Consider the following 20,025-nt stretch of genomic DNA (forward strand, 5'->3'; position numbering starts at 1 on the left):
CCTTCCAAAGGATCTAGAGTGAATTCCTTCATAAGACATTTTACATTGCCCAAAGCCATGAACTAATCCATGTCCCAAGTATTATTAAAGGCAAAACACTTGTTCGGATAAGGAATTGTGAAAAATGAAGTCAGAAATCAACCCAAAATGCAAATTTCGCTCCTAACCCTTCCAAAGGGTCCAGAGCGAAATTCATATAAGACCCTATTTCTTCACAAAACCTTGAAGTGAATGCCAATTTGAACTGGATGATGATAGGGAGAGGCCTAACTAGTTATATCCAAGCCAAGGAAAGGAGAAAGGAAGTGAGAAATGAGCCTAAAATGAAAATTTCGCTCCTGACCCTTCCAAAAGGTCTAGAGCGAAATTTCCATATCCTCTATTTTTCTCTTTCATATGACCAAATTTGTGACTCCTAAGGCATGGTTTGAAGGACTTTGATGTGTTCTTGCCTTTGAAAGGTGGATTGAGGTGATGAAATGGTGAAAATCAACCTAGAATGAGAATTTCGCTCCTGACCCTTCCAAAGGGTCCAGAGCGAAATCCTCATTTTGACCCTCTATTTTGCCTTAAGCACTAGAAGGACCTTGTTTTGAGCTAATTTGGTGGTGGATTGCCTTGATTATGGTGAAAGGAGGTTGGATAAATCAAGTTTGAAGTGAATTGAGGAGAGAAGAGGTGTGAAATCAACCCAAAGCATGAATTTCGCTCCTGACCCTTCCAAAGGGTCCATAGCGAAATTCTCTATAAACACTATTTTCTTCCTTGTTTGGGCCAACATCCTTGTTCCTTGGACATGGTGGGGGTAGATTGATATGTTCTTGCCTTAGGAAGTGAATGAAAGCATTGAAAAGTGAGGATTTTGTCCAAGATTGGGAATTTCGCTCATGACCCTTCCAAAGGGTCCAGAGCGAAATTCTCCATAAACCTCATTCTCTTCCTTGTTTAGGCCAACATTTTAGTTCCTTGGGCATATTTTGAAGTGGATTAGCATGTTTTTGCCTTAGGAAGTGTTAAAAGTGAAGGAGTGAAGGATTTTGTCCTAAATCATGAATTTCGCTCTTGACCCTTCCAAAGGGTCTAGAGCGAAATTCTTGAAAACACCTATTTTCCCTTTAGATGAGGTCAAATCCTTGGTTTCTATGGCGTGGTTGAAGGTGGATTGGTTTATATTAGCTTTGCAATGGAGATTGGAGTTGAAAAGATGAAGAAATGAGCTCAAAATATGAATTTCGCTCTTGACCCTTCCAAAGGGTCTAGAGCGAAATTCCCAAAATCTCTTTTTTCTTCCAATTTTGTGTCAAGACAAACGTTGATCAAGGTGAATTGAGCTTGAAGATACCCCTAGACGTGCCTTTGAATAGCTTGTGACCACCAAATGTGAAGGAATTGAGCTCAAACTTGAATTTCGCTCCTGACCCTATTAAAGGGTCCAAAGCGAAATTCTCAATAGGTCCTGTCCTTGGCCATGATTTGGAGCGAATTTCTCCTTTCAGGCCTTCTTAGGGGTCAAACAAGTGTTGCCTTCATGAGAGAGGGATCCAAAGATGAGAGTCCAGGTAAAAGAAAGTGAGAAGGATAGAGCTAAGTGAGAGAAATCAAGCAAATCATGAATTTCGCTCCTGACCCTTCCAAAGGGTCCAGAGCCGAATTCTCAAAATCACCTAGTTAGCTCATGATTGAGATCAAGAGATGGATTCCTAGGCCTTGGTGGAGAGAAGACTAGTGTATGCTTGACTTGGGAGGCTTTTTGAAGTAGAGAAATGATGGAATTTGGACTTAATCATAAAAATCGCTCCTGACCCTTACAAAGTGTCCAGAGCGAAATTATTAAAACCCCTATTTTGCTCCCAATTTTGCATCAAGCCTAGTGTTGATTGAGATTAAAAACATCCTTAGGCATGCATTTGAGCAAGTTGTGGTCACAAAATGTGAAGAATTTGAGCCAAGAATGCAAATTTCGTTCCTGACCCTTCCAAAGGGTCCAGAGCGAAATTCCTAGGAGTTCTAATATTTTGCCTAGGTCCTTGAGCAAAACCTATTCCTTGGCAATTTTGGAGGTGAATGACTTGATCTTGGTAAGGTAATGTTGAAAATGAGGTCTAATTGAGCAACTTTGCAAATTTCACTCCTGACCCTTCCAAAGGGTCCAGAGCGAAATTCTTATAGGGCCTGTCCCTAGGGAGGATCCTAAGAGAATTCCATTTTGATGCTTTCTTGTTAATGATTTAAGGTTAAAAAATGCTGTGATCGGGATAAATATATCATGTGTACTTAATCATCTTTTGGTTTGTTTTGCAGATGGAAGAAGATCAGGACAAGGACGATCTTTTCCAAGCCCATCATCTTCAAGGACATTCCAAATGCATAAAGGAGGACTCAAGGTATTTTAAAGCGTTGGAAGACTACAGGCGTTTCGAGGAGTTGCAAGCTATCTCCAAAACCTTCACTTCTCCACACAAAGGAACCACATGATGATAGAGAAGAATGACCTTACCAACACTTCAAGGCGAGGTATGCTACCGGAGAAAGAAAACTTGACAGTAAGGAAGCCTCATTAAGCACATAGAAGATCAAAGAGTGCATCTTTCTTCGCATCAAGGACAGAGGAGGATCAACCAAGATACAAACGTCAGACAAGGTGGCATCCCAGTCATTTTTCCTCCAGTCGGATTGGTCCACCTCAGCATGTCCAGATTCAATGTACCTAATTTATCGGGGACGACACTAACTTCGGTGTATATACCCCTGCTTCCTATTGGTCCTCACTCCTTGAATGTAATTTTCTCATTGGCTAAGGAAGTTTGTTATAATAAACCCTAATTAGGGTTTCTGTCTTGTAATACTAGCCATTGATTCTAAATCAATCAAAGCCGTCAATTCGTAAAGGGCTCTCTATATAAAGCCTTGGCTCTTCATTTGTAAAGGTTAATAGTTAGGAGTTAGCAAAAGAGAGATAGTCAATAATTAGTAGCTCAATAGTAGATAGCATTTTAGAGTAGAGTAGAAAGAGAAGGCAAAGATTGTTGTCAAGACATTGTTGCAAAAGACATGTAAACTTCATTGAAGGAATGGTGAATTCTATGTGTCGATTCTACAATTTGCATGGTCTCTATACTTCTCAAATTTAATTTCATGTTATTAGATGAATGGACGAAATTTGTATGATCAATGGTGAAATTTGTATATCCATACTACTAGCGGTTTGTTGATTGCAAACTTGCCTTGCGTAGTCAACTGGAATCATTCAACTTAAGCTTAACTTCAATTATCGCTTCTTCATTGATATGCATCAACCTGATGGTGTCTATGCTTGTAGCGGTGTTCTGAACATCATAAAGCTATCCCTAGAAGATTGCACTGACCTTGTGGAGATGATCATAGCATGTCAAAGCAAGACTTAGTTAGAGTTTCATCAAAGGTCATCCATTGCTCCTACATTCTTAGTGTTAGAATTAGATTCCTCTCCAACCCTTATCTTTTTTTCCCTTTTTTTAAAATCAAGGATCAGTAAAGACCCACGTTCCAGTGATATCCAAAGTAAATCAGACGCTCAGGTCAACAAATGTAAGTCCCCTTGTGATTCCAGCAAAATCACATCATATCGCAAGAGCTTATCCACACGTAGAGACCCTACATATCATATCCTTGGAGTTGCTCCGATTGATCCTTCGGCGAGATCTTCAGCAGTCGGGGAAACTTTGTTCAAGAGAGGATAAGATACTTTGGTATTTTATTCTGTGTTTGGTCATGTATAAAAGACAAATCAACAGGTCCCCATTCTCAATGGGGCAATGTGTGAAAAAGGTCACAACAGGGTAACAACAACAAACCCTAACTAGGTTAACTTATCTTGAAAGTTAAAACATGGCGTCGATGGCAATCTTGACTTCTTCACATGTCTGTGCCCCTCTCCCCAGTGATACTCTCCCTCCCTTCTCGAAGGTTGATAGGGTTTCCTGCATCGACTTAAGACACAAATGTAGCTAGACAAAATCTTAGTACCATTCAAAGTATCTACATAACAAGGCATTAGCTCACTTAATTGCTCAAAACAAAATTCATTCATTCCATTGAAATTCATGAAATTGATGTTCACATTAAGCCTCACATTTAATCATCACCTCTCTAATATGCAAAAAACAAAATGAAATTGTTGATGAGAAAGAGGGATGTTGCTGTGTGATTATTTACTGGGCTCCATGGTTGGATAGTTCTTCATTGTTATTCCATCCATGACTGCAGTAATTGGTATCGGAGTGAAAGGTTTGGAATCTTGAGAGTTTTGCTCATAAGCAAATTGTTGAACTTGAGTGCTAGGAGCTTGTAAAGAGAACACCTACTATGATGTAATTTGTAAGAATGATTGTGGATAGACCATTGACTTGAGGCAGTTTGTATTAGATACCAGAGCAAGACGCCTTTGTGAAGAGTTCAAGGTGTTGCTAATATTGTTTGGAGGATGGAAGAAATGTTTGAAATGATGAGGGTGATGGAGGTTTGATTATATGTTGTGGAAGAGGATAGAAAGAGAGGTTTAAACCCTAGAAATGATGATAAATGTGATGAGGGTGAAAGTGAAAGAGGAGAAAATGCACAAGTTGTTGAGCAAGATGTAGAAAACAAGAAGTGGAAGAAACAAATCAAGTGAAGACGTTGAAGGTTATTTATAAAATTGGTAAGAGACTAAGATTCAAAACTTCTAATATGACTTGAATCTTGAGGAGATTGGTTAAATGATCTAGAAGAATATCTCTAGTATGAGGAGATTTTAGATCTTGATAGTGTCAGATTTGTTAAAATTAAGCGAAATGGACATGTTTGGTGGAAAGCAGTACACAATTATGAAAGAAATACAAGGGGAAAAGAAAAATATAACAAACTGGGATACAATCGATGGACATTTTGAAGAATCAATTCATACCTATTGACTACGAGTTAGAATTGTTGAAGAGGTTACAAAATTTGAGACAAAAGGATAAAATACTGAAGGAATATATTGAAGAATTTTACAAGATGGCAATTAGGAGTCAACATGGTGAAGCAAGCAAAGAAAAGGTTGCAAGACACATTAATGGATTTAGGAAGAACTAAGCCTAGTGAGATTAACAACAATAGAAGAAGTATTTCAATTTGCCTTGAAGGTAGAAGAGAAGCTGGAGAAGGGATTTGAGAGGAAACAAAATAGACAAAGAGGAAGATTCCAAAGAAGTAGATCTCAATATGATGATAGAAGTCCCTGCAATGAAGATGCAGAAGCAAGGAAGAATATCAACACACACCACGATGATGGCAAGTCATACTGCAATGTTGGAGGAAGCAATAGTTCTTACCACAATATTAGAGAAGGTAATAGTTCATACCACAATGATAGAACCAATGGGTATCAAAGAGGTAGAGGAAGATGTGGCGGAAATGAGGGAAGATCATTTTATGGAACTTGGTTCAAGTTTGGAGGACAAGGACATTAAACATTTGTATTCTACCAAGGCCAAGGGAGCACTAATAAGAGATTGAAAGATAGCACAAAAATTGCATATGTAGAAGAGGAATCCAGAGGATGACAAAGTTGCTAGAAGAGGGTTACAAACGGAAGATTTCAGTGGACTCAATTTTATAGTAACAGACCATCCCATGCACTAAGAAAATTCAACAATTGGAGGTTATCCTTGTTAGGCACAAACTGCAAGATGACTTCTATGTGGTGGGCATAGGAGAAATCAATATGGTCTTAGGAGTGTAGTGGCTACACTCTTTGGGAGAGTTTACAAGAAATTATCAGACAATGGAATTAAGCATAAAAATGTAGTATTATAAGGCATTGTTGGGGGAGCTCCTAGAGTTATAGCAGCAAAAAGAATGGAAAGATGTTTTAGGAATAGACAAGTAGCATGGGCAGCACATTGTTTAGTAACATCAACAACCATTGCAAGAAAGAGAGTTTTAGGAAGTTAAATTATTCCTTTTTAAAATTACACCCACTTTATGACGAAGAAAAACTGATTCTGATTTTGAGAGAAAAAGTTTAGAAATAGAAAACAACATGGGAGTTGAGGAAATCCTTCAACATCCTAATTTGTAATTGCTCGAGGACAAACAATCTTGGGAAGAGTGGACTGTAATGCTCCCTTCTTAAATGAAATTTCATTTGCTACAGTACTCTTCTTTCTCTTGCAGTTCCCTTAAGGAAGGGTAATAAAGAGAATGCTTAAGGGAGTATGATTATTATTATAAAAAAAAACTAAAAAACTAAAATTTAATGAAAAGTTAAAAGACATGTGAATGAAGAGCTGTGTCTTTTCAAAAAAGGGGGTATATAAGGAATATCAATTAAGGAGAAGGAAACATCAATCGTTGAAGACATTTTTATCAATACTCCTTGTGGAGAGTGAACCATGATTCAGCAACCTGAGCATGAAATCTCTCTAGGTTTGAAATTAAAGGACAAAAGTCCCTTAATTTCTGTGGCCGAGTTAGTGTATGAAAATCCCTAATTCAGGCAGACTTTAAGACATTTCAAAGGTGTTTAAAAAAAGAGAAATCACTGCAGATTGGAGGAGGGTTCGCAGCAGCGATATGAGAATAAGTTGTATATTTTCTGAGATACATTCTAAGCCTTAAATCTGAATTATTTAATAAACTGTTTTGTTAAATTTCTAGGTTACTGTTTGTAATGTCCCTTTCTGTACATGCTCTAGTTTTTGCCCTAACAGAAATTTTAGTTGAGATCCACAAGAGTTATTATTTCACATCAAATTACAGTTGCAATACGAATATCTGTATGCCTGAATCTGATTATATCAGGTCTGCCCCTGTTCGATCTCTTGCTGCTCAAAGTCTGAAGTAAACTATTCATGAAGTCAGAAATAATCTGCTCATAATCTTCACACATTTCTGCTCATAAATGTTCCTTAGATCTGCTCTAGGGTCTGCTTATTATACCTTGAATAGATATAATATTCAATGATATTCTTATAATCTGCTGTATTAATATATTTATATGTTGGATGTAATAGGCTTGCTCTGATTTGTTAAATCCTTCTTCTGCTTTTAGTTGGTCTGCTCTGATTCTATTCCTTTCTTGATGCCCTTCCTTGGGGAGATTGTTCTACTTTTATATCTTCCCTTTGGGGCAGGGACATACCTATTCACACGTACCTTTTCTCTTGGCAAGAGTTGCGTCCTTTCAGATTGAGTGCTTGATTTAACAAGTCTTAGGTCGGCCCTAGCAATTTTCTTTATTATTATTATTTTGTTATCTTATTTGAGTTGGATGCCTTAAATAAATTGTTGGCAATTTGAATCTTCATCATTCAGGTTGGCCTCCTTAATGTAATTGCTCATAATTAAATTCCCTATTATCTAGGTCAGCCTTTGAAATATACGCTATTATTGAATATTCTAGTCAGCCCTATTTATGTTAATTGCCTGGGTTTGATTGCTATAAAAACTATGGTCTCCTTTACAAAGGCTGTGATCCTATATATGTTCAGGGATATGACAATGTTTTACTTATAATTTATTGTGCAACTATTATTGTGAGTTAGATTTTATTATTTAAAGGTAAATAAGAAAAATTGAAAAGGGGACATTACAAGGGACTACTCTTCTCCAACCGCACCATGCTCTCAAGTCCCAACTAGTCTACATTCATGATAGAGATCTAACTAGGAACAAGACGAGCTTGGCAACAAAATAGTTTATAAAAGTTCATGCTTCGATTTAGGTAGGTTCCCATAGAGGACAAAGTAAATTTAAGGGATTTCTTTTAAATAGTAAAATCACAACGTTCATATAATGCTAAAATGTATAAAAAGGGCACAATATAGCACATTGAAATTTTACTGAGAAAATATTGACAAATAATGTAAATTTCATGTGCCATAGTCCTCATCTAAGAGGTGATTGTAGGCCTCACAAAACTTTTGAGATTCCAACAAAGGCTTAGGTCATCCTCAATACTAATGACCTCTCTTAAGAATAGAGCAAAGTGTGATCTACGGTTTAACTTATACAAGAAGTAAAATATAAGAATATTATAGGTTAATATAGTCAGCCAAGATTCAATTTAAATAACTCACAAAGTAGTTGGGTCTACATATACTCTAAAGTATGTTAGTATAATCATAAGGAATTGTGAGCTAAACAAAAATTCTTTGATATGTAACAAACAAATCTCTTAATATGTCTCTGGGATTCATCAAAGGAGACGAAAATGTGCTTTACTGCTATAGCTCTTTTATAATAACAAGCTTTCTTGAAGGTCATTCACTTAGAATAGTCTAACATCCAAGTTATATGTTTGAACTTTTTAAACAAAGCTCTTTTATAATAACAACCTTTCTTGAAGGTCATTCACTTAAAATAGTCTAACATCCAAGTTATATGTTTGAACTTTTTAAACAATGACCATTTTGTTGGTTCTATAGTAGATAGTTCTATCTAGCTTAATCTTTAACATTCTTTCATTCCATTAAATCACACAACAAAATATACAAGAACAAATAAATATTAAAATATTAGTATAAACTATCTCTACAACCATTATGTCGTCTTCCATTAGTGAATAGTAGTGGGGTTGATAAACTTGTCCTTTACATGAAGTAGGTGTTAGTAACATAGTTATCAAGGTTTTGTCAACCTTAGATGGCCTTGCTCTCAACATCTATTATTATAGGTAGGGTTTAAGTTATATTACAAGTTGCTATATAAAGTAAGAATCAACAAAATATATGAGAAATTGAAAAAGAAGATTTCCTCTTAGTAGGATTCACAAGCTAAACTTCCGCATGCAAGGTTGCTTGTGCTATAGGAAAATTTGCTACTTGATAGGATTGAAGTAGATCCATTGATTGGGCAGGTAGACTAAAATAATCAAACTACTAGTGAGACTGGTTAGGGCAAAGCCTTCCTTCCACAAATCTAAAAACAATGCACAAAAGGCTCTATCTTCCTTACTTCTAGCTAACACAAACCTTTCACTACCCAACCTTCCCATTCAAGAGAACCAACATATAGATCACTACTTTCTATTATTGGCCCCCAAGACATTGGTAAGATCAAAACTGGTAAATGATAGAGGGGTAATGGCATAGCAACTTAGAGTAAAAGACTAAAAAAATTTCAAATCCATTTGACAGAAACTGCAACAACTATTCAATAAATTCTCTTGCAAAGGGCAGACATGATGAAGAGGTGTGACTTCTCTTTCACATTGGAAGATGCAAAGGGAATAAGGTTTCATTTGAGGAACATGCAAGGGAGATCAATTTGAAGAATAATTTATTGTTCTCAAAAGGCATCTATGAAAGGTGGTGACTCTTTCACCAACAAGGTATAAAGGAGAAATCATATCAAGCATTCAAGGATCACTCTATCAAATAATCATTTACCAATATATTAATCCAGAATTCATTACATTAATCATCTAATCGACAAGCATTTATCAATCATCACTAGCCAATAAATCAAATCATCACTCATGAATCCATCAAAGCAATCATCAATTATCAAATCAGGCAACCAATCAATCAGCGAATCATCATCATAAAATATCAATCCACTCAATCATCAAACCAGCAAGCAGCAAAGATTAATCAATTCTTCTATCAACTCAAGTCACAAACAGTCTAATATCAATCACTAAGACATCAACCATCCAAGCATAAACTATTGAAACCCATTCAAACATTAACTTGTCAATCCATCAAGAAATATCAATCAGCATTAATCAAGCAAATTTATCAAACAATCAGTTTGAATTTGAAGAAGTGTCTTGTAATCCTTCCATGCTCTGGGGCTGGGAGTTGGAAGGATGGAAACCCTTTCATGCTCTGGGGCTAGAAGTTGGAAGATATGGGGACCCTTTCATGCTCCGGGGCACAGGGACCCTTCATGCTCCGGTGCTAGGAATTGGAAGGTACGGGGACCCTTTCATGGTCTGGGCAAGTTAATTCCCAGAGAGTTCAAGATTTGATTATTTCGAGGGTTATGGTTTGATTTGTTGATCTGATTATTATCTTGAATTTCTGATATTTGATAAAGAATTATCATTTTTAAGTAAGAATTTTTGTTTTAGGGTGAAAATCAGGAATGTCTTAAAAAGGGACATTACAGATGCTTGCAAATTTACATAGTATCTAGGATTAATTTTGTGGCAGAGTACCTAGTTTAGTTGTTATATCTTCAACTTCACTGTACAACACTGACCTCACTCTTTTGTGACAATCAGAGTGTGCTCAAGATTTGGGAAAAACCAAATCTATCATGCTAGAACCAAACATGTTGAATTTCATCATCATTTCATCTGCTAGTTTGGTCGATTATGGGAACATTTGTCTATATTATGTTATAGAGAAGTAGATTCTTGACATAATGACTTTGGAAGGGATACACTTATCAAATTTAGAGATAAACTTGGGACTGTATCTGGTTTAGTTGTTAAGAGGGGATATTAGATATAATATTAGAATAGTTAGATGACATAGCTGTTTGAGTTTGTTGAATAATAGGCAGATTGTTATGCATAAACCAGAAGCTTGTTACTATTTTATTCTCCAGTTATTTTTTTGTTTTATGTGGTTGCCAGCTTATATATAGTGGCGTCATGCAATGTAATTTTATGGCTTGTTTTTTATAATAACATTTGTTTCAAAATTATTTATATTCTATATGACCAGATTACTATTGTATACCTTTTTTAACAAGACAAAGAAACTTTCTAATTCTTAATCATAAGCAAAAATCTGTCATGTTGCGAAGATTTGATAACTTGTGCTTTTAATTGGGGATATGAGTGCAGTTGAGAAGTTCTATGCAGGTAATGTTTGGAAGTCAGCTATGTTGTTCCTATGTTTGTTTTCTCTAGTAAATTATATTTATCATTACTTATAATTCTCACCCATTTTCCTGTGCTCATTTCTCTATTAAGTTATATTTATCTTTACATTTTAAATCTCACCCCATTTTTGTAGAGTCAAGGTAGCTTTGAGTGACTATATGTCATTGTTCCTCAACAAAAAATGGCACACTTTGTACGTGACTCTAGTGCAGATTCCTCCTCCAGTTCAGCTGATGGCAGAATTGTTCTTTTGGATTCAGATGATGAAGAACCCATTGAAGTAAGGATTACAGGAGTTGGCAGGAGGAACTGTCAAGCAGAAAGCTCTTACATGGGAGAAGAGATAAATAGTTTCCAAATTGGATTGCCTGAAAATAGAATATCAAGTGAAGTTGAAGAAGAGATTCCTAAAATGGATGGGATGATAGCAAGGCTTCTTGCCATTTTCCCACAGCTTTCTCCTGACCAAGCATTGTTTCAACTTCTGAAAACACAGGGACAGTTCCCACAGGAAGGAATATTGCAATCTGCTATTGATCATTTTCTTCGACATGGTGTGCCGGAACATGTACTGGATGAAGGGCGAGCTGAAGTTGGTGCTACAGAATCAGTCTTACCAGTTGAAGTTGGAAACTCCAACTTAAGAGCTGACATTGACTTAAGTGGAGTTGGTCCATCTCATAAAGTAGAAGAGAGAAACAAGTTTGAAATTCAAGCTACTGAACCTGCAGGAGATGGAAATCTTTATGAAGATTGGTCCCTTTATAGGTTGTCAGAAGATTTTCCTCTTGTGAGGATGACTGATCTAAGACAAGCTTTCAAGGCTCATGGTGGAAGGTTCACCTGTACTTACAAATCTGTTGAACAGTCTTGTAGAGATTTAAAGGACCGAGGAAAGCGAAAAGCCAAAAAAGGTTTTTACTGGTTCATATTAAGACAAACTTGATTTTCTTCCCGAGTGTATAAATAATAAGACAACTTTGATTTTCTACCTTACTGATTTGCTATTGTTTCTTTTTGAATGCAAGTGCATCAATTCCTCTCATTTTATGCTTGATTCTTAGTCCAGTCTATGTTCTGTTTCATGTTTTGGTAGATGCCGGTACAAGTACTGATCTGAACACAAATTGGACTCCCAAGATTGGTTTAAGATTCTTGAAAGCACCAAGGCCCAAGAAAATTAAACCAAACAACATTTGCCTAAATTTTGAAAAGGAATGGGCTGAACTGCAAAAGCAATTAGCTGGAAAACACAAGGGAGATATCTTAAAGGATCAAGATGGATGCAGTGGAACGGAAGCAGGAAGTGCAAATGAGGAATGCCCATCTGTAGCTGAGGCTATTGAATGTGGATGTTGTTGTATGGAATTTTCATTTGAACAGATGGTACAGGTATGCTGTTTGATAAGTATTTATGTTATGTGTGAAAGTGACTCAATTCCTATATATCAATTGCTGTCTTCTATTCGAGCAGTCTGCTTCAATTTGTTCACTGAGATTTGAATTTCCTAAATATGATAGTTAGTCTTTTGAACTATTCAATCATGCTTGAAATGTGCTGCATGTTATTGGGGCAAGAAATGTATATGCATTGTTTGTACGACTGTAACTGATAATGTTATGCTGAACTTTAATAAACACTCTTTAATTTAGGATACATAGCTTGCACTGCATGCTTGTTATTTTCCTGTTAACCACCCTAGCTGAAACCCCTTTTAGGTGAAAATTTAACATTAGAAGTATCAAATGGTCCATCAAGCTTTACAGGCACAAAAATCAAGATTCAAATCCAAAAGCCAAATGAGCTGCAAGTATTACCGTACATAAGGCAGGATGGAAACAGCAGTACAGTAAAAACCAGTAGTAAAGCTAAAGATAACTACAGAGAAAATCATAATAGAGAGATCTCATCCTAACACTAAATATTCTTAAATTCTCTATGTTGACATCATATGATATGGCTTTGTTTTTACTTTTCGAAGTTTTCTGGCTTTACAGGACAACTCATGTTTGACCAGTTGATAGTCTTTATTTTTAAACTGTGCTTTAAACCAGCTTTGATGCATTTGATTATTCCGAGGTGGGTGATGTTATTCTGTTAACATTATTTTTGTCTAATGCTTGAATTGATTAAAACTATTTTGGGTTACTAAGTGTTTGTGGAGAGTGTTATGCCAAAATAATAGAACCTAAATGTCTTAGGTTAAAACTTAATATGCTTTTAAGCATGTTTATTAATGTTATAATGGGCTGCCCTTCCTGATAAGGAAATTCACAAATTAAATGTTTGAACAGTGTGCAGATGGGCACCTCTTTTGTTTTCAGTGTTTACGGAGACAGGTAGAAGAGTCTACATTTGGAGGCCTTCAAGCTTGCCATTCTTTACCTTGCATGGATACTAGTGGATGCAGTGAGTCAATTCCTATGTCAGAGGTTTGTATGCACATGCTACAAAGAAATTTTACAATGACATTAATATTCAATGGTTGAATTTGAGAATTTATGCAGTCATTGAACTGTATGGAATTTTTGTTTCATAGGTTCGAAGAGCTCTCCCAGTTGACCTTATTGAAAGGTATGAACAGCGGCAGGCTCAAGCTGATATTGAACAGGCCAGACTTGAAGGATTGGTGAGTGGTATTATTCCTAATATTTCTGTGCAAAACAAAATGTGCTTCCTGCATTGTGCCCTGCCTAGTTTGTCTTATTGCTTATTGTTTTGTGCAAAATCATGTGCTTTCTGCTCGAGGGCTTGTCTGATTTATTTTGTTGCTTCTATTTTGTGTTTGTTCTGTTCTTGAAAGGCAAAATGATAAACTGTTGGATATGTTTCAAAGAGCTCAGGGTCGCTGTTTGTTTTGAATTGGATTTAATATACATTTTATGTTAAGGCCTTGCATTTATTTGTACTTTTTCTGTTGCCTGTTCTGAAGGACAAACTAAGAATCTGACCCATGAGCTCAGGCTAATAGATTTTACAATGAAGGGCAGACAGAGCACAGGTGTGGTCAGAGGAGGGATATATTAGAAAGCCTGGCCATGAAAATATCAAAAACCCTAGCCATGAAAATATCAGAAACCCTGGCCACGAAATTCAGCCAGAAACTCAGGGAGTACTTGTTACTCACCACAAGTTGCAGACCCTGACCAGCTAGAACACCAACGAGTGAGCAAGTTACTTGTGGTGAGTAACAAGTACTCCCTGAGTTTCTGGCTGAATTTCGTGGGCCAGGGTTTCTGATATTTTCATGGCTATGGTTTTTGATATTTTCATGGCCAGGCTTTCTAATATATCCCACCTCTGATCACACCTATGCTCTGTTTGCCCTTCATTGAACCCGTGCCTGCACCTGCTCCTGCTTGCCTGTGTTCTGCCCTTCTTGTGTCTGCTCCTCAGTTTGCCCTTCTTTCTACTCACCACAAGTAATTGTTGAGTTTCTGGCTATTTTTTCATGGCTAGGGTTTTTTATATTTTCATGGCTAGGGTTTTTTATATTTTCATGGCCAGTGTCTCTAATATTTCCCTGCCTTACCCATGTCTACATGCTATCTTTCTTTGCCCATGCTTTGCCTGCACCTGCCATGACCCTCCTCTCACTACACTATAGGGAATTATATGATAACAAATTTTGTTAGCTGTCCACCTTTTATGAGTTTAAAAGTTGATAGTGGTTCTCACTAGGTAATGGGTGCTTTGTACATAGAAATCAATTTTTACATTATTATTGATGTTTAGAACTTTAGTGTAGCTTTTGTTTTTGACTTTGAGGAGATTATTGTAAAGTTATTTCAATTTCAATTAAAGAACAAGTTATGAACTATGTATGCTATAAATGGATATGAGGAATTATGTCAATGTCTGATAATTCTGATTTGATCTGCAGGTCTGAAGGAGAGAGATCATTTAATATTTTCTATGTCCACTCCAAATGAATTCAATTGGCATATATATCATTTAGGCAACCGGTCAATTGGTGTATTGACCGGTCATGCCTTTTAGGCATGACCGATCAATGCACCCATTGATCGGTGCCTTCGTAATTATACCATTAACACAATGCTGATTATCGGTTCAAAACACCCGATAGCATATTGTAATATCATAATATAATGACTGATCAATGTAATGAATCGGTTCATATAAACACCGATGATTCAAAGTGCACGATGTATGTAATCCAGCCGGTGCAGTTGTTAACTAATGTTAATTCCAAATGAAGTGGTGTATTCATTAAACCCGATAACAAATATGCCCGATATAATTACGCCTGATAACAGATGTGAACCGGTGCCAATGGTTATGCACCCGATAGCATGTATCGGCTAATAACCCGATGACTTATAGCATTTAATATGCTATCGGGTTAATACCCCGATAGCATATTAATGCCAATTAATAATTGACATTAATATGCTATCGGGTTGTTAGCCCGATAGCATAATGACAAGTGATGTTTGTACAATCCGATAATCATATGCAATATAAATCTGACATGAAGCATGTAAATAACAGAACAAGGAAGGTTTAGGAAGATCTTATCTTGCATAAGCTACCATGCATTAACACTCCTTAGCTTTGGAAGATAGATAAGGCAACCTGCATCACATTTCCTTTTCATAACTAAGATAATGTCAGTCAGCAAAAAATCATTTATACATGAGAAGTACCATCAAGACATATGATACAAAATAGAAGAACATCACCTGAGCATGTGACATAAAGTATTATTTTAACATGTGATAAAAGTAAGAGAATCATCACCTGATCATGTGAGAAATCATCAAAACATGTGATCTGTAAGATTCATCAAGATATCACCTAACACGTGACATTAGTATTGCCTAACACGCAATACTTAAGGATAAGTCTATGAGAAAGGTTAGTTTCTCATCATATCCAAGTTGTGATAAGTGCAATAACATTTATAAATGTTTATCACAACATAGTCATGGCAAATCCATGACTTACCAGAGATCCAATCATGATCAATGGTTGAGATATCACCTACACGTGATATAACCATATGAGAAGTGTTAAGTTCTCATTATATCCAAATTGTGATAATGCAATAACATTTGTACAAATGTTGTATCACAACATAGTCATGACACATCCATGACTTACCAGTGATCCAACATGATTACTGGTTTGACTATCATAAGATCGTCACCTTATGATGTCTATATACAAGTGTTCAGTGTCTAAGAGATCGTCACCTCTTAGATATGAACACAGGTGGCAAGAAGCCAAGAGATAGTCCAGACATGACAAAGAAGTTTACACATTAAACATCTTAAATATATGTAAGTATAGATTACAAAGCAGATTACCTTTCTATCATACCTAAACCCTTTCTGAAGTGATCAACCTTCACTCTGGAAAGTGGTTTGGTTAGAATATCTGCAGTCTGATCTCCTGTACACACATATTCTAACTTTATCACATTCCTGTCAACCATATCTCGTACATAGTGATATGGGATCTCAATATGTTTGGACCTGTCATGAAATACTGGATTTATAGAAAGTTTTATACAGCTTTGATTATCACACTGAATGACTGTAGGTTTCATAGGTTCTCCAAATAATCCCACGAGCAATTTCCTTAGCCATACTGCTTCTCGGGCAGCCATTGAAGCTGCAATATATTCAGCCTCTGTGGAACTCTGAGCTACTGAAGATTGTTTTCTGCTGATCCAGGATATCATGGCTGACCCTAAACTGAAGCAGCACCCTGAAGTGCTCTTTCTGTCAGTCACACTGCCAGCCCAATCTGAATCTGTAAATCCATGTAGATCTATGTCAACCTTTTCATATTTAAGACCAAGCTTTAGGGTACCTTGTAGATATCTCATTATATGCTTCACTGCAACCAGGTGTATCTCCTTAGGTTCACACATGAACTGACTTAAGGCATTAACAGCATAGCAGATATCTGGCCTTTTATTTACTAGATACATCAGGGACCCAATCATCTGCCTGTATTGAGTGGGGTCAGTAGGTCTTGATTCTGCTGCTGCTTCTTTAAGTTTATGGAAGTTGGTTTCCATAGGAGAGGTCATGGGTCTGCAGTTTAGCATTCTAAATCTTGTCAATATGTCCAAGGTGTACTTCCCTTGGTTCAGTACAATATTATCAGAATTCTGCCATACTTCCAATCCTAGGAAGTAATGAAGAAGCCCCAAGTCTTTCATATCAAATTCTGTGGATAGATCTTTCTTGCATTGATCTATTAGGTGAGTTTTGTGTTTCACTTATAGTTTCCTCAAGATACTCCCTCTGAAGCTCAGGAGTAGGTTCTTCTTCCAGGTTAGGAGTAGGATTATGAATTTCAGGTTCTATTGTATTTTGGGCCCTTTTGAAGGCTAAATCTTCTTCGAAGATTACATCCCTACTGAGTTCAATATTTCTCTGTCCTTGTACATAGATTCTGTAGGCTTTAGAAGTTTCACTGTATCCTACAAGTATTCCCCTTTTTCCAGAGGGTTCTAGTTTTAGTCTTTTCTCTTTAGGTACATGAATATAGACCGGACACCCAAATATCCTAAGATGGCTGATATCTGGTTTTGTCTTGGTAAAGACTTCCTCAGGAGTTTTATCTTCAAGGTGTGAATGAGGACATCTATTTTGTATGTACACAACAGTGTTAGTTGCTTCTGCCCAAAGGTTCAAGTTTAGATTTTGATCTAGTATCATGGCTTTGGCAGCTTCTACTATGGTCCTATTTTTCCTTTCAGCTACTCCATTTTGTTGTGGATTATAAGGTATTGTCAACTCCCTCTTAATCCCAGAATTTTTACAAAAGTCTTTAAATAGTTCTGATGTGTATTCCCCCCCATTGTCAGTTCTTAAGGTTTTAATTTTGTTTTCAGAGAGATTTTCTGTTAATGTTTTAAACTCTTTGAACCTACTTAGGATCTCTTCTGATTCTTTATATTTCAGAAAGTAGATCCATGTCTTCCTAGAGTAGTCATCAACAAAAATTACATAGTACAAAAATCCCCCTAGCGAGGGTACGGACATAGGTCCACATACATCAGAATGAATTAACTCCAAAACTTTGCTAGTTTTCCTAGTACTATTCTGAAATGCATTTTTGGTATTTTTACCTAAGGCACACCCTTTGCATGCCTCTGAATGATATTGCTTCAACTTAGGTAGACCTGTGACAAGGTTTCCCATGGTTGACAAAGCTCTATAATTCAGATGACCTAATCTCCTGTGCCATACTTCATTTGCATTAGTTGCTTCATGGATCAATGCTAGATTGGGCTCTATACATAGCTCATACAAATAACCTTGTCTTCGACCAATGACCTTAGCGTCTTTGATGGAGGATCTCTTTGGCCAAGCCAACACCTTGTTTTCCATGAAGGTCACTCTGTATCCTTGATCTTCTAGTGCTGATATGGAGATTAGATTTCTTTTGATGCCTGGAACATATAGTACTTCTTCAAGTTGTAGTGACATGCCTGACTTCAGTTTGATGGTGCAGGTTCCAATTCCTCTGACTGGATGTGAAGAATCATCTCCGATGGTTACTTCCTCATCATCTTTCTCTATCATGGAGTCTATTATTTCTCTAAAGCCGGTGATGTGTTTGGATGAACCACTGTCGATCACCCATGAGTTAGATTTGTTTGAAGTATGGCTTGTAAGTGCTAAGTAGAGGACATAGTTCTCGGAGTCATTTTCTTTTTTAGATTTCTTCACTTTTGCAAATGTGGCTTGCTTCCCTTTCTCCGGACAGTTTGCAACATAGTGTCCGAATTTGTCACACCTATAACATTGAACATGTGATAGGTCTTTCTTAGAAGTGTTCTTGCCTTGTTTAGCTTTTCTTTTCCTGAATTGCTTCTTTTTGTATTTTTTATTGATGTTTGTATTTAGGACTTGCAAGTCTTCATCTATATTCTTCTGTTTTATTCCTACCTTGTTCAATCGAGATTCTTCTTGTAGACAGTCATCTCTTAGTCTCTCAAACTTAGGATATTTAGACCTTGCACTGATGCCTTGGACGAATGTGCTCCATCCACTAGGCAACCCATCTAAAGCAATGAGTGTTAGTTCTTTGCCTCGGATCTCGTAGTCCAGAGTTGCAAGTTCATCTTTTAGAACCGATATCCGCATGAAGTAGGCGTTGATTGTCTCCCCTTTGTTCATGGTGATATGATTTATTTCTCGTTTTAGTGCTAGAGTACGACTTGCATTTGATATCTCAAATGTCTTTTCAAGTGCCTTGAACATTTTATAAGCCGTCTCCTGCTTTCTAATGATGGGCATTATATTATTTCTTACCCCATCCACTATTATTTTAATGGCCTTATCATTTCCCTCGATCCATGTGGATTTCTCGGTTTCATCTTCTGGTTGTGCACTTTCAGTTTGGACATATGAATCAACTTTGTTTTCTCTTAAAATCATTTTGATTCTAAACTTCCAAGCTGAAAAATCTTCGCTACCTCCGAGTCTATCTTCGAATCTAATAGCGTTGGCCATTATGGAAATGTGATGTAGTTTGTAACTTAGTCCTTGAATTTTATCAAAATTGAATAGCCTTAGGTTCGATTACCTTGGCTTTGATACCATGTAAAGTTATTTCAATTTCAATTAAAGAACAAGTTATGAACTATGTATGCTATAAATGGATATGAGGAATTATGTCAATGTCTGATAATTCTGATTTTATCTGCAGGTCTGAAGGAGAGAGATCATTTAATATTTTCTATGTCCACTCCAAATGAATTCAATTGGCATATATATCATTTAGGCAACCGGTCAATTGGTGTATTGACCGGTCATGCCTTTTAGGCATGACCGATCAATGCACCCATTGATCGGTGCCTTTGTAATTATACCATTAACACAATGCTGATTATCGGTTCAAAACACCCGATAGCATATTGTAATATCATAATATAATGACTGATCAATGTAATGAATCGGTTCATATAAACACCGATGATTCAAAGTGCACGATGTATGTAATCCAGCCGGTGCAGTTGTTAACTAATGTTAATTCCAAATGAAGCGGTGTATTCATTAAACCCGATAACAAATATGCCCGATATAATTACGCCTGATAACAGATGTGAACCGGTGCCAATGGTTATGCACCCGATAGCAAGTATGTATCGGCTAATAACCTGATGACTTATAGCATTTAATATGCTATCGGGTTAATA

At 36.7% G+C, this 20,025-nt stretch overlaps 1 protein-coding gene across 6 annotated transcripts in view; it reads left to right on the forward strand.

The window, feature by feature from the left end:
* The window catches only part of LOC131069119 (uncharacterized), a 39,099-nt gene that overhangs the window by 12,800 nt on the left and 6,274 nt on the right, over positions 1 to 20,025 (forward strand). For 2 of the 6 annotated variants that reach the window (XM_058004443.2, XM_058004447.2), the window contains 4 exons: positions 11,101 to 11,754; positions 11,937 to 12,232; positions 13,136 to 13,273; positions 13,381 to 13,470. In XM_058004443.2, the coding sequence (XP_057860426.2) occupies positions 11,101 to 11,754; positions 11,937 to 12,232; positions 13,136 to 13,273; positions 13,381 to 13,470 (1,178 nt within the window). Of the gene's footprint in view, positions 1 to 10,973; positions 11,755 to 11,936; positions 12,233 to 13,135; positions 13,274 to 13,380; positions 13,471 to 20,025 lie in introns of all 6 variants that reach the window. The other 4 variants (XM_058004442.2, XM_058004444.2, XM_058004445.2 and 1 more) reach the window with 4 other exon arrangements.

This window comes from Cryptomeria japonica, chromosome 1 (assembly GCF_030272615.1).
Source record: "Cryptomeria japonica chromosome 1, Sugi_1.0, whole genome shotgun sequence".
Taxonomy (NCBI): domain Eukaryota; kingdom Viridiplantae; phylum Streptophyta; class Pinopsida; order Cupressales; family Cupressaceae; genus Cryptomeria; species Cryptomeria japonica.